This window comes from Octopus sinensis, linkage group LG6 (assembly GCF_006345805.1).
Source record: "Octopus sinensis linkage group LG6, ASM634580v1, whole genome shotgun sequence".
Lineage (NCBI taxonomy): Eukaryota > Metazoa > Mollusca > Cephalopoda > Octopoda > Octopodidae > Octopus > Octopus sinensis.
This window is the reverse complement of record NC_043002.1, coordinates 37,210,286-37,234,724: the sequence shown is the minus strand read 5'-3', so window position 1 is coordinate 37,234,724 and position 24,439 is coordinate 37,210,286. Positions and strand designations below refer to the sequence as shown.

The 24,439-nt window shown below is 34.1% G+C and overlaps 1 protein-coding gene across 1 annotated transcript in view; it reads left to right on the top strand.

Moving 5' to 3' along the window:
• LOC115213213 (voltage-dependent T-type calcium channel subunit alpha-1G-like) overlaps positions 1-24,439 on the top strand; it is an 865,045-nt gene that overhangs the window by 221,068 nt on the left and 619,538 nt on the right. Inside the window, exon 3 of the mRNA XM_036503838.1 lies at positions 14,676-14,773. Coding sequence (XP_036359731.1) covers positions 14,676-14,773 — 98 coding nt within the window. The remainder of the gene's footprint in view (positions 1-14,675; positions 14,774-24,439) is intronic.

Here is a 24,439-nt window from a genome sequence, read left to right as displayed (position 1 = left end):
TGAGGATTCTTGTCAGGAAACCTTCATCGTTCCTGCAAACTTCATAAACCAACGGTTTATAGGTTTTGTCTTTCTCATAAGGTTTTGAAGTGAACTAATTTATAGACCTTTGCCTGGCCATAAGGTTTCAAACCATGGGATTATAATAGACCATTGCGTTTTTCCTCCCCTCTTAATGCATATTTGTGTTTATATATATATATATATATATATATATATATGTATACACATGCACAAACATATTGCTTCCATTTAAGGTTCCATAAACAGCAAAGAAGCATAAACAATAAAGATTAATAGCGGCTTTTCTTTCATATATTTTTCATGCTTGTTTTTAAGGGTTTTTTTTGCATAACAATCTCTTCTTACTTATCCCCAAAGACTAATACAATGTTTAGTTCTTTCCTCATCTTTTCTTTGCTTTTTTTTTTTTTTTGGTTTTTCGTTATTCTTTATTCTGAGAATATTTAAGAGAAAACGAAATAATTTGGCTATCAGCAATTCATACCATATCATACAAGAAAAATAAATCTTAAAGGTATGTGTGCATGAGTGTGTACACGTGTGTACATGTGTGCATATACATATTATGCATAAATATGTGTTTATGTTACTAAACATATAGGTATGAGTGTGTGTGTATATACATATATGTGTATGTGTATATATATGTATATTCATATACATACATATATGTACATTTATATCTACATTTATATATGTGTGTTTGTACATATGTACGTGTGTGTGTGTGTGTGTGTGTGTGTACAAAGACTCATTGGTGAAATAGTAAGAAAAAATTGTTCATCTATCACTTCCTTAATTCCCTCCCAGCTTTGTCTTTTATGAGATTTGTCATTTTCCATAAAGGCATTCATAAAACAAACTTCAGTCTTGTTGATGTTTATGTCATCAACACTGGCTTCAGTAAATGCATCCACCCACACCTATTCCATGCTGAAGTAACTGGGGAAATGATGCAAAGATCGTTTCATAATTGGAAACCATCAGTATGTACATTCTTATACATTACAATGATCAAAAATTGAGCATGAATTTTTCTCTGTTTCCATATAATTCTGTTTTGTACAGAAATTTGTTTTAAAATCATATAGGAAATAATTAAACATCAGTGACTTTTTTTTTTCTAAGCCAGCAAGCCAGAAAATCTCTTTACACATTCCTGAATAAGATACAGATAGAATTAAAAGGAAACCTCCAAGAAATATTTAGGCTGAAATCATACTCACATTTTTTGATTCCAACACTGAATCTAACTACTTTTCTTTTCTTTTTTCTTTCTGTCAATGTATGGTAATTTTTATTTTGATCTGGAAACATAGGCTTTCAGTCTAAATACATGAAATGGCACATGAACAAACGATTTATTTTATGGGTATTGTTCGTTAGCCAAGTATTTAAACTACTCTGTTCAATTAATGATAGTTGTTTTATGAACCACATTAATTTTAAATGGGTTGGTGTTTAGATGTGTAGGCTTTTGTCTAGTTGGGAAAATTAAATTATGCTGTGTCTATATACTTAAGATTCTGTAATGAAAACTTGTATAGCCATCTGGTGGCTTGGCAAAATCTTTAGAGCATCGGACAAAATGCCTGCAGTATTTAGTTATTGTCTTCAAAGTTCTCAGTTTCCTACCAAGGTCAACTTTGTCTTTCAACCTTCTACGGTCGATAAAATAAACAGGATTTAATATTCCTATAAGGCATCCTAGAAGTGAATGGTATTATAATAAAAGAAAGAAGTATCTTTCATCTTTTAGAAGTCAATAACAAAAGTATTAATTGCTCACCTGCTAGCTTGGTCAAATTTTTAGATTATTTATGTATGGAAGTAATATATGTTTACATACATACATGCATGCATACGTACATACATACATACATACATACATACATACATACACATATATACGTGTGTATGGACAGGCAGACAGACAAATTGACAGAATATAAGTACAGCCAGCTGTCACTCATGAGTGAGTATGGAGGGTAACATTGCTTACGTTAATTGTTTTAAGCATTTACATAGTTAAAAACAAACATGTATCATCTGTGTGGAAAATCCATGATGTGACAGATGGAAGGTAGGAGGCCAACTGCAATGCATTACAGCACCCTACTCTGCCAGGTTCTGTAATGAGTACTAGCACTCCACTAGAAATCGTTGCAATTGAGTAGACTGTAGTGCTTTGCTCAAGCTCTTTATACAGTCACACTATCTGAAATATTTCACCAACACCAAAGAAATGATAATTCATATCAACAGCAAAGAAAATGCTGGTTTATACTATATGTTTGAAAAGATGATGACAACCAAAAGTACTTGCACACAAAAATCATTAAGGTCTTTATTTTCAAGTTTTAATATTTAATAGGTGTGTGTGTGTGTGTGTGTGTGTGTGTGTGTGTGTGAACATCATCATCATCATCATTTAATGTCCATGTTCCCTGCTGGCATAGACTGGATGGTTTGACATGATTTGATGTGAGCAGAACTGCTAGTATCTTATAGGCCCTTATCTCATTACCCTGCAGCATCACAGTTCTGACACAAGCATCATACAATTTTCTCTTCACTCTGTGGAAAGAAGAAACTTTTGTTACCAGTAATAGTAGAAGCTCTCTGAACTTTTTCCAACCTGTTCTTACACAGGCTGCTATTTTTGCAGATCATTTATCTCCCTTGCAAACTACATATTCTAAGTAACAAAAGCTATTGACTACTTCTAGTGAGCTATCTGAACATTTACTTCTGATGTTCTCATAGTACATATTGCTCCACTGAATAAGCTTCAAAAATATATGATACTTACTATCTTACATAAGCCTATGATTCAATGAAACCTCTTGTATGTCCATAGCTTACATTGGGTACAGTATATGGGGTTTATACCGACATTTTTTCTGCATATTAAGCAAGGCCATTTCCCTGAAGTTACCAAGGTCTTGTCTTCTTTTTTACTTATTAAAACTAAGCTTTTGCTAAGATTACCTTGAGGCAATTTGATCCTAGATTCATCTTCTCTAATTCTCCTATGAAAACAAGGTCATCAAAATATGAGTTCACACAGACATCCAGTCCTTTGTGATGGCCTATAGGGCTATGATGAATAGGAGAGAATTGACGGCTACATTTTCATGGACTCCTACCTTCATATCAAATTTTTCACTGAAATTGTCGTTGACTCTCACTTTACTTACTGCATTGTGGTACATACTTTATACAGCCCTCACAAGCAATTCTTTCATACTTACTTTCCTTAATGACCACCAAATTACTGAATGTACTATGCTGTCAAATGTCATCCCCAAATCAACAAGTAGTTGTTTAATCTTACAGTATTTGTTTTATAAAAAGTGTTGTTAAAGTACTATAACCAGCATAAGCATGTCTTTGATTGCATAGACACTCATCAGTCATTTCATATGGGTAGTGTAATGAATTGATGAATAACTATGGAAGAATGGGATTCACCACTACTGATACCACATGATTTTTTTGACCAGAATTGATTGAGGCTTTCTACTTTCTAACAAAAGCAATTGCAGCACCTCATTTGAGTTTGTAAATTAGATAAGTTTGTATGACATATCAGAATGAAAAAAGATAAGGACATTTCAGTACTGTCACTTTAGAAAAGGAAAAAAAAATGACATTTCGTTGTCTCTGCCTCAAATGAAGAATTAGTCCTGTAAAATATCCAAACTCATGAACGTCAGTGCATAACTTTTGTGGACCTCAAACTGGCCTCAGTTTTCTCACACTTTTCTGAATTTTAATTTTTATTAATTATGGAGATGTACTTGCATCACAAGGGACCTTATCTGAGATCGTGTGCTGGAAAAAAACAATTGCAGCATAGAAGGTGTTTATAAGCCATTTAAGGAACACACAAAAACCATTAGATTCACTTCAACATTTAAATTTAATTTGTCAAAATATTTTCAGTGCTTTGAGACCGTGACCTGTTCACTGATAGCACGGAATTTTGTCAGTGAACAGGTCACGGTCTCAAAGCGATGAAAATATTTTGACAAATTTAATGTTGAAGTGAATCTAACAGTTTTTGTGTATTTCTTAAATGGCTTATAAACACCTTCCACGCTGCAATTGTTTAATTTTTATTAATTTAACTCTTTAGCATTGAGATTACTGTCAAATATAATGTTTATTTATTCACATTGTTTTGAATTCATAATGCATTGTCTCTTTTAGATTTCAACATGATTGTATATTTCTAGAATGACATTGTAGGGTAGGTGTGAAAGGGTAGATCTGGTTGGTTTGAACATAAAACAGGAGGAATATTTTCGCCGGATATGGCTGGTTTAAATGCTAAAAGAGTTGACTGTGTTTCTCTGCAATAAATCTGTATGACATAGTGCTATGTTTGATTTGTGCCAAAAATACATATAGGCGTAGGAGTGGCTGTGTGGTAAGTAGCTTGCTTACGAACCACATGGTTCCGGGTTCAGTCCCACTGCATGGCACCTTGGGCAAGTGTCTTCTACTATAGCCTCGGGCCGACCAAAACCTTGTGAGTGAATTTGATAGACGGAAATCCCGTCGTATATTTGTACATATATATATATATATATATATATATATATATATATATATATGTATGTGTGTGTGTATATATGTTTGTGTGTGTGTGTTTGTTCCCCCCAACATCACTTGACATGACAAGCGATGCTGGTGTGTTTGCGTCCCCATAACTTAGCAATCCGGCAAAAGAGACCGATAGAATAAGTATTAGGCTTACAAAGAATAAGTCCTGAGGTTGATTTGCTTGACTAAAGGTGGTGCTCCAACATGGCTGCAGTCAAATGACTGAAATAAGTAAAAGAGTACAGTGGAATTAAATATTATATTCTAAAACGAACATTATATATTAACTACCAAAAATTTTATTAAGCAATATTTTCATAACAAATGCTCATGAATCAGTCTATGGATGCCTAAACTACAGCAGTTTCTATGAGTTGATCATCAGCCAGATTTTGTCTCCATTGACAGCCAAACTTAATGAAGCTTATACTATATTTCATGAGAAGCAGAAATGTTCTTCCGAGTACAACTATAAGTAATTTTTTTTTTTTAAATCATTATTGGTGTTGAGTGTTTAATATTGGTTTCTGAGTATACACATATACACACACATGTACATGTATGCGTATGTATCTACATATATATATATATATATATGTATGTATGTATGTATGTATGTATGTATGTATGTATGTATGTATGTATGTATGTATGTATGTATATATGTATGTATGTATATATGTATGTATGTATGTATGTATATATGTATGTATGTATGTATATGTATGTATATATATATATGTATGTATATATATATGTATGTATATATGTATATCTGTATGTATGTATATGTATATATATATATTGATATATCTTTTATATGCATATACATATTATATATACATATACATACATGTATACACACACATATATATATATATATTGATATATCTTTTATATACATATATTATATATACATATACATACATGTATACACACACACATATATATATATATATTGATATATCTTTTATATACATATACATATTATATATACATATACATACATGTATACATTCATATATATGTATGTATATATATATACATAATATATATGTATATGTACATATATATATATATATATACATATATATATATAAATACATACATATTCATACACAAGCATGCATATATATATATACATATATATATATAAATACATACATATTCATACACAAGCATGCATATATATATATACATATATATAAGTGTTTGTGTGTGTGTGTATTCATCATAGTATAAGTATTTTTGGTTAAATCAAATATGCTGTCAAGCTTAACAGAATTCATTTTCCTACAGGAGAAAACAGTTTCATTTTATAACAGATTAATGATAAATTAGATCTAGGAATTCCTTGGTTCATTAGAGCACCGCTCAATACGTCCACTTTATATAATAATTTAATGCAGAATGCACTAAAGTAGTCTTTTTTAATGCTTTCTTCCAATCTGTGATTGTTATTTAAGTTCAGAATTGTAAGTTAATGAGATACTGAACAATTTTTCAATGCTCCCACTTATGACTGTGATGAAATAAATGTAAACTCCCTAGGCAGCATAGTTAAATCTTTACATTAGATTTCTACTGCTTTGTGGTATAGAATTAATGCTACTCTGTTATTGATTTACCTGTTTCAGTCACTGGGTTACAACCACACTGAACACTTGTCTTGGTGGGCTTTTAGCTAAAGGTACTGACCCCAGCACTTATATTTTTTTTTATTCGTTTGCTAAGTTTGGTACTTATTCTATCGGTCTCCTTTGTCAACAGTAAGCACACAAACACCAGTTGTCGAGCTGGTGGTGAGGGACAAATACAGACATGAAGACACATTCACACACACACACATATACATGCACACACACATGTATATATGTATATATATATATATATATGTCCGGATGTTTTGTGTTCTTGTCCCATTTTGTATTTTATATACATATATAAATATACACACACACACACAACAGGCTTCTTTCAGTCTCCATCTACGAAATCAACTCTTAGACTTTGGTTGGCCCAAGGCTATAGTACAAGACACTTGCTCATGGTTTCATGGTATTGAACCTAGAACCATGAGGTTGGAAAGCAAGCTTTTTACCACACAGCCACATGCACACACATACACTTACACACACATATATATGTACACATATACATATTTATATATGCACACACATATATATATACAAATATGTATATACTTATATACACACATATACACACACATATATGCATGCATATATTTATATATATATATATGTATCTATCTATCTATGTATAGAGACAATGAGTTCTAGCACAGTTTGTGTTGACCGATTCCATACATAGAAATCACTTTCCCAGGATGCCACACAGTGAGAGCAAACCAAGCTTCTTAAACAACACAACCATTTATCTTTCCTTCACTGAATTATTTGTATTCTTCTTTGCCGTCACAGAGAATCGCTAGCTTCCTCCGATTTCTGCTGTTTTGCAGCATATTTTTATTTTGGTGAAGTAAGCCACTGTATGTTAAGTACATTTGCTTGCAATGATAATGGGTAACACCTTGTCGGTTGAATAATACCTTGTTGATTCATCTGGTTGTGATCCTCATGAGCAATGGGATCCAGCTGTGAAATCATTCGTTGAAAACTTGGCTGAAGCTGCAGACTTTTCCTCTCCAAAACAAACCAAAAATCTGAGACGAAATGCCAGTATTATACATTGTTGATGTTTAGCCCCCAGTTAATGTTGATCAAATGAAGCTATGCTGAAAGACAATCCAGCCATGACGATCACGTTTTTTTTGGGTTTTTTTTCAGAATGTGTAGGGTTTATGTGCTGGCTTCTTAACGTCTCCCAGCTCACTATACAAAAGTTGCTTAGGAAATTTTTCATCATTCATTCTCACCAAAAGTTCACCTCGACCTCAAACAACTTTGCAAAATCATCCATTCTACACCCCTACTACCACTTCTAAGTATCTCCACATCATTGATCACCATTTTCCAATTTTTCAAAAGTGTAGTAAGTCCCACATATCGCAGTTTTGCAAAAATATTTCAGGCAGAAAATATCATACATGCATGGAGTTACGATTTTCTGCGCCCAACAAAGTATTATTGTTAAGCTGAAACTGTTGCTAACATAAAGAGAAATGGAATGGTGAAACTACTTTCTGAAAAAAACGTTTTAGAGTTATGACACTTTTGCATAATAGCAACGACATATATAATACCATATATATTATATACATATATATATATATAATATACATATATATATATATATATATGCCAGTACCGCATCGACTGGCCTCCGTGCTGAGGGCACGTAACAAACACCATCCGAGCTTGGCCGTTCGCCAGCCTCGTCTGGCACCTGTGTCGGTGGCACATAAAAACACCATCCGAGCATGGCCGTCTGCCAGCCTCGCCTGGCACCTGTGTCGGTGGCACATAAAATCACCCACTACACTCTCGGAGTGGTTGGCGTTAGGAAGGGCATCCAGCTGTAGAAACACTGCCAGATCTGACTTGCCTGGTGCAGCCTTCGAGCTTGCCAGACCCCAGTTGAACCGTCCAACCCATGCTAGCATGGAAAGCGGACGTTAAACGATGATGATGATGATGATGATGATGATGATATATATATATATATATATAGTATATACATATATGATATATATCTCATAATTGTATATATAAATATATAAATATCTATGTACATGTATATATTCTTCATCATAAATTTCTTGATGTTTTTGCCATGTTCTATGACTCAACAGTTCTTTATTATAATCACTTTACTGCTGTCACCACTGTCATGGTTCCAGCTATGATGGCCATAAATACAACACATCCATGCTGACAATTCCTATTTGTGTACACACACGTTATCGCATAATATCTAGAAATGTATTCATTGTTTTTCAAATATCCAATAATATTTTGATTAATTTACACACACACACAAACACACAGACATATGCACAAACACACACACACTCAGCCATACATACAAACACATGCAGTACATATATACACATACACAAATGGTGTACATTCAGATGAAAAGGAGTGTGTACTTGTGTGTGTGTGTGTGTCTGGTGTGTGTGTGTGTGTAGTGTGTGTGTGCACATGCGCAGCTAATATCTATTAATATACATACTTGTACACACAATATACCCAGACAGATATACGTACATAAATATATATATGTATGTGTGTGTATATATATATATATATATATATACATGTGTGTGTATATACATGTGTGTATATATATGTGTGAGTATGTGTGTATGAATGTATGTGTATATATATGCATATATTTGAGTATGTGTGTATATACACGCACACATGCACACACACACACATATATATATATATATACACATATATATTTATATATACTTACCACTTATTGACCATCGAACTAATAATTACCTTTGCTTACACTTTAGCTTCCATATTGTTTTTTCATTATTATTTCCTGCATATATATATATACTTGTAATCTTTTCATCACTATCATCATCATTTTAACGTCCACTATTATATGCTTAAGTGGGTCAGACTGAATTCATTGAAACAGATTTTTACCATTGCATGATATCATGGCAACATTATAGAAATACACATATATTCTACCATATATATATACACAAGGATATATATATATATATGTGCGTTTGTATGTATGCACTCACACATCAATATATATATTTGTATGTATGTATGTATATATATATATATATATATATATAATATATATATATATATATATGTATATATATATATATATATATATGCGCACAAACTTATATATGGGCTTCTTCTGCTTCCATCTTCACTCACAAGACTTTGGTCAAATTTGAGTTATAAAAGTTACATACCTAAGGTACTTCACAGGGAGCTAAACCTGGAACTATTTAGCTCTGAAACAAACCTCTTTATATATATATACAAGGTGGTATAAGAAAGTTTCCATACTAGCTATATTTAATAAAAAATAACGGGAAGGTTTACGAAAACAAACAAAAGACGAAGGCAGGTGGAGTACAAACAAACAAATTTATTAGTATGGCGCTCAGGAATAGAAATAGAACAAGTCTTTTACGTTTCGAGCCTACGCTCTTCGACAGAAAGATACACAGAAAAGAAACAAGGAGAGAAAAAAATGCATGTAGGAGCTAACTGTCTATCATAGCAACCTATTTACCCAAGTTTTAACATGATCCCCTTCAAAACTGTCCCCTTGTACAGCTATACACCAGTGTCAGTGTTCCTGTCACTTTTGGAATCCAGCCTAGAAGTTGTTTTCTGTAAGCGAGTCGAGTACCTTTTGTGATTTGGTCTGAATCTCAACAAAAGTGTTAAAGCAGTGACCTTTGAGGAAAAGATGAAAGTCTGCAGGTGCTAAATATGGCAAATTGGGGAGGGGGGAAGTGATATTTTGTTGTTTTGGGTAAAAACTCAAGAGTTAGCAGTGCTCAGTGACAGAGTGCAGCATTGTCATCGTCCAGTGACTTTCGCAGAAGGTCGTCCCTCAAATGTTTCGAAACATCACAGTAGAACACTTGGTTGGTAGTTTTGCCCTGGGGGATGAATTCTCAATGCACAATACCTTTTGACCCTGAAAGGATGAAAAGGCAAAGTCAACTTCAGTAGACTCAAAATGTAATGACAGATGAAATACTGCTACACATCTTGCCTGGCATGCTAACGATTCTGCCAGTTCACTACCCTAAAAGATATAAATATTCTTTTCTACTCTAGGCACATGGCTCCAAATTTTGGGGGAGGGGGCCAGTCAATTAGATCGACTCCAGTACACAACTGGTACTAAATTTATCAGCCCCAAAAGGATGAAAGGCAAAATCAGCCTCAAGAGAATTTGAAATCAGAACATAAAGACAGACAAAATACCGCTAAGCGTTTTGTCTAGCATGTTAGCATTTCTGCCAGCTCGCCACCTTAAAAAATACAAATATCAAATACAGAAATATCTGTTTGAGCAAACCAACACTTTCCTTAGCAAGATGAAATAACATACAATAACAAAATATTTAAATATTTGGGATGATTCCATTAAATTCTATAGTACATTGTATCAAAATCCTATCGCTTTTCTTGTTGTTTTAGAGCAGACCCATTCCAGCCTTAATCCAAAAGACCTCTGCTTAAATGCATTCCAGCCATGATCATTGCATCATTTTCCAATGTATAGTGAACCTTGAACACAGCCAAGGTTTTCTTTACTTTAAAAAGTGGAATATGATTTGTGGGAGATTTAGTTACAGCTTCTAGCTTGTCTTGTAACTATGTATATCCTTCATTAAGTTCCTTCATTAACTTGCACAATGGTTTGTATTTTGCTTGGCTTCTCTGCCTACATATATATGAGTATGCTGATGACTGTGTTTATCTGTTTTAATACCATTACATCCATGTAGAAAGCACATACCTGAAACTGCCTAAGCCTTTCTGATAATATACTCTATCCCTATTTCTCTGTTAACTCTTTCATTACCGTATTTATTTTGAGATGCTCTGTATTTCTTTCATTTTATTTTAAATATAACAAACAATTTAGTAAAATAACTTAATTATCATTAAGCTACTGTTAGGAACATAAATTGTGACTAAGGTTTGGTGGAAAATTTTTTTTTAAGAACTTTTGAAAACAAGACATTTGTACTACAGAGCTAGAGGCGATTTCGGCCGGGCTGGTAATGAAAGGGTTAAGCAGGCTGTGGCAGCATAAAATAGCTAATTGTCAAAGCAGTTAGTGACAGTAGGAGATTCTAACAGCTATAGAGAGGAAGAGAGTTGTAGCAAGTATATACATCTCGCTTAATAAGGTATGATGCATGGTAAGAACACCTAACTGCTAGAAGAAATGAGAATCTTTTAAAAAAATCATAACAGCTTGCAACCAAATGTAGAAGGTGGAAGCAAGAATATCTAGCTGGAATATGTAGGCACATGTAGCAAATCATTTAACTGCCAAAAGTAGGTAGAAGTAGTAAGATGGTTTAGCTGCCAAAAGTAGGTGGATGTAGTAAAACTAACAAAAGTAATTGCTTCAGCTATAAGGAAAATTTCTAAATTTGCTGATATGGAAAATTGCATGTAAAACACTTTGTATGTTATGTGTATGCATGTATGTGCGTGTGCAAGCAGAAAGTGAGAGAGAGAAGAAAGTTGACAACACATGCACGGACACACACAAAAAGACAGAAAACATTTAGAATTTTTGAGTCAATTTAGTGTATTTTTTTCTTGGCACTCAGTATTGAATATGATGATGTTAAACTTTGAAATAATACAGAAAGGGTTCCTTAAGGTCACTTCCTGTTATATAACAATAATCCATACTTTGTATGTATATCTTTTATCTGACATTTAATACTTCTTTGTCATATACACAATATATTAAGCTCTAGTTGTTATATCACATGAGATATAAACATGTTTGTACGTGCATATATATATATATATATATTTGTATAAAGACAAATATCTGTGTGTGTGTGTGTGTGTGTGTGTGTGTGTGTTAGTATATTTGTGTTTGGTATGTATATATGCATTGAGTGCTTTACAATGTTATGTCAATTGTGCATCATCTAAGTGTTTGCGGTTTGGAAGTTTTCACTAACAGTCTACTTATTTAATCAAGCCTAACAATTGATGTATATTTAACACAAGAAATATATCAACCCAAATTGTGTTTTGAAGTCTCAAATCAGCATGAAAGAATTATGTAACTAACCTATCAACCAAAACACTATTTTCTATGCTACTTAAACAAAATCATGGCAATCTAATTCTTTCAGTATAAATACATATGTACGGTGTGCATGCGCGCGTGTGTGTTTATGTGTATTTGTGTGTGTGTGTGGTGTGTGTGTATACATATATATATATGCACATGTGTGTGTGTTTGTATGTATATATATATATATGTTTGTGTGTGTGTATATATATGTATAAATATTTATATGCGTATATGTAAATATGTATATGTAAATATATATATATATATATGTTTGTGTGTGTGTGTGATATATATATATATATATATATGCATTTGTGTGTGTGAGAGAGAGAAAGAGTGTGTGTGTATGCACCAAGACATAAAAGTGGTCAATATAGAATTGTGGAATCTGATATATGTTTATTTATGTGGAAAGTAAGCAATGATTACATTCCTGAACCACAATTTGCTTGATCGGCCCCTAGATCTACCATACACATCACATGGCTGGAAACAAAAGATATAAAGTGACTGTTAATGGTGTAATTACTTCAAGCAATGTAAATCAGTAGTGTCTGCTATCATCTGTCATGTAATCCCTGTTTATCTTGCGCCAAAATGGACATTACATCATCATCATCATCACCATCATCACCATCATTGGCGTCATCGTTGTCATCATTGTCACCATGACTATTACTGTCGTCGTCATTTCATCATTGTTGTTATTGCCATTGTCATTTAATGCCCACTTTTCCCATCTTACATGGGTCAGACGGAATTTGTTAAGGCAGATTTTCTACAGCCAGATGCTCTTTTCGTCACTAATAGTCACCTGTTTCCAAGCATAGTAATATTTCCCCATGAGGGCGGTAAGCAGGCATAATCATTAGCACACCAAACAAAAGACTTAGCAGTATTTCGTCTGACATTACATTCTGAGTCCAAATCCTGCATAGGTTGACTTTGCCTTTCATCCTTTCAGAGTCGATTAAATATGTACCAGTTACACACTAGGGTCGATGTAATCAACTTAATCCCTTTGTCTGTCCTGGATTTATTCTTTGTAAGCCTAGTATTTATTTTATCAGTTTCTTTTGCCAAACTGCTAAGTTACAGGGACGTAAACACACCAACACCAGTTGTGAAGCAACAGTGGGGAGACAAACACAGGCACACCACTAGCGATTTTTTTCCCCTGTCTTCCCTTCTCGGGATCTTTCCTTTTCCTATGTTTCCAACGAAGAGCTCCGCTCGAAACGTCAAACCCTCTTTCTTCCTTTCTTTCCTGAGCGTCCAATAATACTTTATTTGTTCCACGTACTTGCGTTGTTGTTTTTCTGTTTTTGTTTTCTTGTTTAGATTAACTATATATATATATATATAATACAGACATCTTTCAGTTTCCATCTATCAAATCCACTCACAAAGCTTTGGTCGGCCCGAGGCTACAGTAGAAGACACTTGCCCAAAGTGCCATGCAGTGGGACTGAACCTGGAACAATGTAGTTGGGAAGTAAACTTCTTCCCATACAGCCACTCCTGCACCTGTATATATAATTCGTGTTTGGAACAGTGGATTTCAAATCACATAAAGCTATAAAGAATAGCATGTAAATATCGGTTTGAAAATCTCTTTGGGATAGAAAAGTCAAAGGCTACAGGAGAGGTGAGTAGTACTTATTTTATCAGCCTCTTTTGCTGAACCACTAAGTTACGGGGACATAAACACACCAACAAGTACACACACACACACACACAAACCATATATATATAATATATATATATTATATATATATATATACATATATATATATATATATGATGGGCTTCTTCTAGTTTCCATCTACCAAATCCACTCACAAGGCTTTGGTCGGCCAGAGACTATAATAGAAGACACTTGCTCAAGGCGCCACCTGCATGTATATGTATATACATATGTACATGTATCTATGCACACACACACACAACACAACATGCACATGCACTACAGGCTTTTTCAGTATCTGGTACCAGATTCCATCTCAAAGTATTGGTCAACCTGCAACTATAGTATAGAATGCTAAGCAACAACATTCATCCAGGGGCACTGAACTGCAAACCACATGGTTCAGAAGTGAACTTCACAGTTCAGAAATATTTTTTTGTTTTAGATTTTCATCAAAACAACCTTCTTTTTTTCTTTTGCAGTGCTCAATTAGCGCACTTTTTTTCTTTTTTGTTATGTACAATTTTGAAAATTCAAACCATTTCATGAGCTTTATTGACAAACATTTATTTTTGCTTAATTTCAGTTCAGTGGAATATGCAGTAGACACAGAAAACCTCAGTATATCTGCAATCAGAACTATACGAGTATTGCGGCCACTTCGAGCAATCAACCGTATTCCAAGTAAGTTGAACAAAAGCACCTCTCTCAATAATTCTACTATTATGTCTTTCGCTTTCCAATTCAATTCAATATTAAGCCTTACATAGTATAACTGCATGTTACCTAAGAGTTTTAGGTGCAAAAAAAAAGAATAATAATAATGCATTAGGTTTGGAATTCAAAAATTTATTATCAACATGGTTAGTTGAAGAGTTAACATTTTGCAAAGCTTCTAACAATAAAATGCCTGCTCAAACAAATCCTGTAAATATGTAAATTTGAACAATCATCCTTTCGTTACTCTTGCGGAAAATCAAACTGCAGCACAGTTGGAGCCAGGATTATCCTAGTGAACTGGATTTGTTTATTAACAGCTATGTTCTCACAGCATGGCTACATCCTTGAATGATGGAATCAGTAAAAGAGTGAGAGAGAATGGACGCAAACATCGACTCCAAAAATCAATATGGTGTCACCTGATTTACATTACTATCCTTCAGATAATACAAAGATTAAAATCAAATGAAATAAAAAGAAAATAAATAAAAAGTAAAACAGAAAGTTTATTGGTGATTTTAGTGGATGGTTTATGGTTAGCAGTTATTCCCAATGCAAAACCTTAATCATTTGAATCCTATACTTAACAATTTTCTAGTTTAGTTGACTAATGCAAATACTGACATTAGAAAATTTCCCAGGAATGCCTTCAGTATGAAGAACATACAGTTAAGTGTAGGCTAGCATACTTAAAGTAGTGAACCAAAAAGAATTTTAAATCAACTGATATAACACCCATAATGAAAAGAAAATATCATAAGCATTAATGACAAAACTGTCAATGGAAGTAAAGGGAGAGAACTTTAAAATTTGAATTAATGTAAAATTAAATGAAGGCAATGTTGAGGAGTTATTCTGAAATTTGGTAGGTAGAGTAAAAATATATCATAAATTGAGTGTGATAGAAGAATTGAATATCTTAGTTGTCTACTGGCAAAATATGAACTTATTTTAATTAATATTTATTCACTTCTCATATAACTGAAGCAGGTATAATTACTTGACATTTAACATTGTCACCAAAAAAGCAAAAATGTTTTGTGTTTAAGTTTTAGTTTTTTTTATTTTGATAAAAGAGAAATCATAAGATACAAAATTCTTATTCAACCCGAGGAAAATATGAAGCATTCCATTGCCCAAAACATTAATATCAGGCTTTCAGTCATCAGTGGTATAGAGTAATTCTCCTTCATGATGGAAATCTTTTCTTTTTGTTTTTTTTTATGCTTTTACATGTTTACCAGCTTGAAGACTACTGTTTGTAAGATTCCAAGATATGCTGCAAGCATAATTCTATTAGGTTGTAAATATTCAATTAAAAATTGAATTTCCAACTTCCCACAACCTCTATGTCAGTATTATCAACAATACTGTCAGAATCATTACTATAACTACTACAGCATCATCGCCATCATACTCCATATCATCATTATCATCATCATCATCCTCATCACGACCTTTGTTGTCGATGTTGTCATCATCACCGACATTCTCCTCCTCCACATTATCATCAGCATCAGAATCGTTAAACCAATAACAACAGTTAGCATTACCATATAATGGTAAGTCTTTGATTAATCACAAGTTCCTTCAATAAAAAACAGAGCCAAGTGAACGCTAACAAGCAAATCAACCTTCTAGAAACAACAGTCAAATACCCCTCAAATCATGCCATAACTGAAAAAAAAAGATGACCAGAAATCATGGTTTGTGCATCAGAGTGGGGGCAGATCAACAGTCTATTTCATTAGGGTTGATTAGGACAAGTGGCTGAGTGACTGTAACAACAACAGAAAAATCACATTTGATACAGCTAGCAACATTCATCACAACTGTGTATAAAATGCTAAAATATGTATATTTACACATGTGCAACATTAGTTTTAATCAATTCATTATATATAAGGAAACATATTTATACATGTAAAATGTTAATTTTATCTACTCATTGTATATACTGAAACATATTAATTATACATATGCAACATGAATTTCATCTATCCATTATACACTAATACATATATATAATATATATATATTATATATATATATAATAATATATATATATATATATATATATATATATATATATATGTACATACATATATATATATATATATATATAATATATATATATATACATACATATATATAAGGTGGCGAGCTGGCAGAAATGTTAGCACGCCGGGCGAAATGCATTGCCGTATTTCGTCTGCCGTTACGTTCTGAGTTCAAATTCCGCCGAGGTCAACTTTGCCTTTCATCCTTCTGGGGTCGATAAATTAAGTACCAGTTATGCACTGGGGTCGATGTAATCGACTTAATCCCTTTGTCTGTCCGTGTTTGTCTCCTCTGTGTTTAGCCCCTTGTGGGTAGTAAAGAAATATATATATATATATATAAGTCTAGTAAAATTTAGATTCAGATGAATATGGTACTTAAGTTGAAGGCACCAGAATTTAGTATGGTATTATCCACATAATTTAAAATGCTCTACATTTTAAATTGATGTAATGTTTGCATTGTTCAATTAAATGGAATCGCATGAAACAATCATACAGCATTACATCTGGAAACCCTTGTTGCTTATTTTCATTATATATATATAATATATATATATATATATTTATATTTATACATATATATTTATTCTTTTTTTTTTATCTGACATTTGACTGCAGCCAGGATTTATTCTTGTAAGCCAAGTAAGTACTTATTCTATCAGTCTCTTTTGCTGAACTGCTAAGTTACAGAGATGTAAACACACCAAATCCACTCACAAGGATTTGGTCAGCTGAGGCTTTAGTAAAAGACACTTGTCCAATGTGCCACGCAGTGGGACTGAACCCAGGACCATGTAGTTGATAAGCAAGCTACTTACTACACAGCCACTCCTGTGGCTTGTATATATATATATATATATATATATATTTGAAAGTCTTTGTGAGAATTACTTGATACAGTTATTAGGTATCAAGGGGATTTATTTTTAAATGTTATGAAATCTTTTACCAGAATGTCACTAACCTTTTTGGAAGAAGTTTTTGCCTTGGTGTGTGAGAACGTTTTTGATTAATCTTTGCAAACACACATACTCTTGAGATAATGTATGAAAGAGAAAGTTGTTATTTCTGTAATAGTTGTAGTACCAATTATTTCAAGTTATATATACATTTCAAAATGTAACCACATGTGGATCATTGGTGATTTTCTTCCTCTGTCTTCCTTTCTATTGGACTTGCCTCTGTTTCTGAAGAAGAGCATTGCTCGAAGCATTAAACCATCTTTCTTTCTTTCCCTGAGCATCTACTAATACTTAACATGTACCATGTCCTCGCATTTTCATTTTTTTGTGCTTGTTCTTCTGTTTAGGGATTTACTATATACATATATGTGTGTGTGTGTGTGTGTGGAGGTGCAATACCCCAGTGGTTAGGGCAGCAGGCTCACAGTTGTGGGATCGCGGTTTCGATTCCCAAACCAGGCGTTGTGAGTGATTAAAGCTCCACGAGGCCCCAGCAGGTGGTGGTGGTGATCCCTGCTGTACTCTTTTGCTGCAACTTTCTCTCACTCTTTCTTCTGTTGGTCTGCTCACATAGCCAGCAGGGTGGCATCATTTGAAGGTTAACACAATGCGAAGCGCATTGTGACCAGTGATATGCAGCAACATTTGACAGCCTGGTCGGTCATGTGATCACATGATATATATATATGTGTGTGTGTGTGTGTGTATTTTTTTATTCATTTATTCTTTCACTTGTTTTAGTCATTTGACTGCAGCCATGATGAAGCATTACCTTTAGTTGAACAAATCGACCCCAGGACTTATTCTTTGTAAGCCTAGTACTTATTGTATCGGTCTCTTTGGCCGAACCACTTAGTTACAGGGACATAAACACACCAACATCAGTTGTCAAGCAATGGTGAGGAGAGAAACATAGACACACAAACATATACATATATATATATATATATATATATATATATAATATTTTATATATATGTGTATATATATATATATATATATGGCAGACTTCTTTCAGTTTCAATCTACTAAATCCACTGACAAGATTTAGGTCTGCCTGAGGCAATAGTAGAAGTCACTTGCCTAATGTGCCATGCTGTGGGACTGAACTCAGAACTATGTGGTTGGGAAGCAAGTTTCTTACCACACAGCCATGCTTAGCAATATTTCATCTGCCATTACGCTCTGGGTTCAAATTCCACCAAGTTCAAAGAATAAGTCCTGGGGTCGATTTGCTCGACTAAAGGCGGTGCTCCAGCATGGCCACAGTCAAATGACTGAAACAAGTAAATGAATAAAAAGATATCAAACTATGTGAAACAAAGACATTTCTCTTCCACTTTTTATATATATTTTCCACATATATATGTACATATACACACACACACATATATATATAAGTTTATATACATACACACGTGCAATGTGCAACATTACTTTTTCTAGTTAATACGAAATCATATGCAATATTAATTCTATCTATACATTATATGCTAAGATATATGTGCAACATTACTTTCATCTATTCATTATATGCTAAAACATTCATTTATCAACGGTGCAGCATTAATTTCATCTGTTGATTATATATAAACACATATATTCATAATTGTGCAATATTAATTTAATCTATTCATTATATGCTAAAACATATTTATACATGTGCAATATTAATTTAATCTATTGATTATAAGCTAAAACATATTTATACATATGTAACATTAATTTTATTCATTTATTATATATAAAGACATATACATACATTCATATATATTCGACATCAATTTTATCTACTTGATGTATATTAAACAATATATTTTTACAAGTGCAACACACCTATTCAAATTGTGTTCCAATCTTAAAAACTGAACAACTAATATCATCTATCATCATCACCATCATTATCATCATCCTTTAACATCCGTTTTCCATGCTGGTATGGGTTGGACAGTTTGACCAGAGCTGGCAAGCAGGAGAGTGGCATTAAGTTCCAGTCTGATTTGGCATGACTTCTACAGCTGGATGCCCCCTTCCTGACATCCACCACTTTAGAGTGTTGCTAAGTGATTTTAAGGGCTTTGATATTGGGCCAGCACAAGCACTTTTTATGTGGCACTGGCACAGGCCCATAGGGCCAATTCTCTCCATCAGGGGAGGGTGAGCATTAGTACTTCTGCTGTGGAGGACAGGTTTTCTTGAGTACAGCAAGACACCAGACATTTTGGTCTATTGTCATCTCCTCAATAAGGTTTTACATATTTACATATTCTCACATACTGCTAGACATAGTAATCAAATATCTTTCATATCACACACCCTGCCATCTTATAAAATAAATGAAGGACACAAGCTGCATCATGTTTCAGTATAAAATAGGATGATGTCAGCTAGAACACTTTTAATTATAGATCTGTTTAAGCTGGTTTGGCTTGTAGCTAAACAGAAGAAGCACTATTTCACTCTTTATTTGTTAACTGGATTGTGATTATGAGTTTTAGAGATTATGAAATTTCCAAGAAGAAAATGGTAAGAAGCTTGACTGTGTAGTTAGGAAGTGGATTTTACAATAATTGTATTTGAGTATGAGCCCACTGTAACAGTACTGTGGTGAAGCCTCTTCTCTCATAGCCATATGTACACATATATGTGTATGTTCCAGTGTGTTGCATGGGAGTGCATAGTGTGTGTGGACTGTACAGGTTGCTCAGTTTATGTAATAGGATTTGCTGCAGACAAAGGTATGTTTAAAGAAGGTGGTGGCCAGATTGGCTTCTGCACAAAGTGGTCAAAATCCATGCAACATCACAAGTGTGTACCTGCATGTATGTATGTCTGCACGTGGACGTATCTGTAAGTATGTGTATGTGTGTCCACAAGTGTGTGTGTGTGTGTGTGTGTGTATGTGTGTGTGTGTGTGTGTGTGTGTGTATGTGTGTGTGTGTGTGTGTGTGTGTGTGTGCGTGCGTGTGTGCATGCATGCATGTGTGTAAAGCAGTGCATTATGATAATTCACATAAAGTCAACTGAAGGAAAAAATGTCAGGAAAGGAGTTGCTGTGTGGTAAGGAGCTTGCTTACCAGCCACATGGTTTCAGGTTCATTCCCACTGCGTGGCACCTTGGGCAAGTGTCTGCTGCTATAGCCTCAGGCCGACCAAAGCCTTGTGAGTGGATTTGGTAGACAGAAACTGAAAGAAGCCTTCGTATATATATATATATATATATATATATATATATATATATATATATATATATATATATATTTATGTGTGTTGGTGTGTATGTATGTAATATGTATGTATGTATGTATGTGTTTGTCCCCCGAACATCATTAACAACTGATGGTGGTGTGTTTATGTCCCCCGTAACTTAGCGTTTTGGCAAAAGACACTGATAGAATAAGTACTAGGCTTCCAAAGAATAAGTCCTAGGGTCGATTTGCTCGACTAAAAAGGCAGTGCTCCAGCATGGCCACACTCAAATGACTGAAACAAGTAAAAGAGTAAAGAGAGTTAAATGAGAACCGTAAAAGTAAAGTTCCTTCTTGAACCATACAGACTCATAAGGGCCAGCTTCCCAGTTTCCCAGTTTCCATGGCGTATATATTCTCCACCTGGATGGGATGCTAATCCATCACAGAATTACTCATTTTTGTCAGCTGAGTGGACTGGAGCTATGTGGAATAAAGTATTTTGCTAGAGAACACAATGCGTTGCCTGGTCCAGGAATCAAAACCACAATCTTATCACCTAGAGTCCAACACCCTAACCACTGAGTCCCGTGCCTCCACAATGAGAACAGTGTACCCTCTTGGGTCAAATAAAGGGTTGGGTTCAAAATTCCAATACAGCAACTGACTTCAACACAAGACACCTGAAGAAGGCTGGAGCATAGAACAGCTAAAACAGTGAAAATAACAATCAAGATAAGAACACAAGTCCAACTAATATTAACAGTATACATTATATAAACTTCTCGTCTCAGAAATGTAGAATTGTATTAAACCAGCATACTTTGTTATTTATATCCTTAACAGGATTTCTATAATTCAATATGTCTGTGAATGTAGTCATGAACTAAGAAGAAGAATGGTAAAATTAGCATGAGTCTAAAAACTAGAGCTCATATAATCGACTAAAATACTTGAAGATGATGTTCCAACTTGCTCACAGTCTAATGGCTGAAACCTGTAATAAAAAAAAAATATATAAATGGATAAATGAGAAAGCCATAAAAGGCATTAAAATTTCCTAATTTTTAATGAGTTAAAAATATTTAAATGTATTTAGATATGCTGAAATGGTATCCCTTACAAAATAATTCTAGATAGGAAAGGCATAAATTTGGAAGAACATAGCAATTACCATCATTATCATTTAGAATTTCCACAACTGATTAGAAAATGAGACTTATCTGATTACTACCTGGTATGTCCAAAATTCTGCGGATTGGCACCTTAATTGCATGGGCAGAAAGAGGTCAAGAGATGGTGATTTAATAGTATACTATGAGTGATGGCTTCTGATGGCATATACTTCTAGTAATACAAAACTGAATCACATGCTTGTGCAGATTAACCTCGTCACATATATTTACATACATATACTTACATACACATATATGCATGCACAGATACAAGCACAGGTAGATATTTTCATACCTGTTTGTACATGCATACACTCATTTAGAAGTGTGCCTGCATACCTCTACTTACACCTGCATACACATATATATATATACATCAAACCTGTATGAATATAAAGACATATCTTCATATATATCAGTGAACTTGCACTTTAAATGACCTGGCATTAATTGCGCAACATACATGAGACCATATATGTGTGTGTGTCATCATCATTATCATCATCATCATCATCACATCATCATCACCATCATCATCATCACCATCATCATCACCACCACCACCACCACCACCACCAATACCACCATCATCACCATCATCATCACCATCATCATCACCATCACCATCATCATCATCATCATCATCATTATCATCATCATCACTATCATCATCACCACCACCACCACCACTACCAGTACCACCACCACTACCACCGTCATCATCACCATCATCACCACCACCATCACCAATACCACCACCACCATCACACCATCATCACCAGCATCATTGTCATTCAACGTCCATTTTCCATACCGGTACAGGTTAGACGGTTTGACTGGAGCTGGTAAGCTGGAGTGCTGCACCAGGCTCCAGTCTGTTTTGGCTTGGTTTCTTAAACGGTATTCCCTTCTTAAAGAAGCCAACTAGTACAATCTAGAGAGTGTACTGGACGTCTTTTATCTGTCACTGGCACAGGTGTCTTTTATATGTCACTGGCATAGGTGCCTTTTATATGTCACTGGCATTAACCAGGACCATGATTTCACTTAACATGACACGTTTTCTTACGCATAGCAAACCACCAGAAGTCTCAGTCACTTGTGATCACCTCAGTGAGACTCAACAACCGAACATCATATTTCACTACCTTATCCCATATTTTCCTGCTCTACCTCATCCACTGGTGTCCTCCATAATTAGCGATCATTATCATCATCATCATCGTTTAACGTGTCCGCTTTCCATGCTAGCATGGGTTGGACAATTTGACTGAGGACTAGCGAAACAGATGGCTGCACCAGGCTCCAATCTGATCCTTGTTTATATATATTTCACATACACACCACACAATATACCTATATGCATATATACACACACATCATCATCATCATCATCATCAATCATCATCATCATTTAACATCTATTTACCATACTGGCATGAGTTAGACAGTTTGATAGGATCCAATATATCCAAGTACTGCATCGAGCTCCAATACACACATATGCATATATATATAGATATGTACATATACAAAAAATATACATATATACACATTCATATACACATACATATGTATATACATATGTGTGTGTATATGTGTGTGTGTAAGGATGTCTACAAATGTGCATGTAAACATGTATGTGTATGTTTGTCTGTGTCTGTAGGTTTCTACATCTTCTGACAACATGACATAGTTATAAGCAAGTGTCACCGTCAGGCAAGTGGTGTCATTCATTTCCAGTCATTTCTAAAATTACATCTAGTGATTTTGAAATATCAGCTTGCTTGGAAACAGGTGTGGCCTGGCAACAAGAAGAGCATCTGGTCATAGAAAATTGGCCTTAAAGAGATTTGTCCAATACATACAAGCATAGAGAATTTGATGTCAAAATGATAATAATGAATATGGTAATAATTATATATATATATATATATATAATATATATATATATATATATATATATATATATATATATATATATATATATATATAGGTACAGGAGTGGCTGTGTGGTAAGTAACTTGCTTACCAACCACATGGTTCCAGTTCAGTCCACTGCATGGCACCTTGGGCAAGTGTCTTCTGCTATAACCTTTCACTGACCAAAGCCTTGTGAGTGAATTTGGTAGATGGAAACTGAAAGTGTGTGTGTGTATCATAAAGAAAATGGAGAGTGTGAACACAGAAATAAATTTATTTATATAATAGTCAATTTCGTGTTGCCTACGCATGTTTCAGT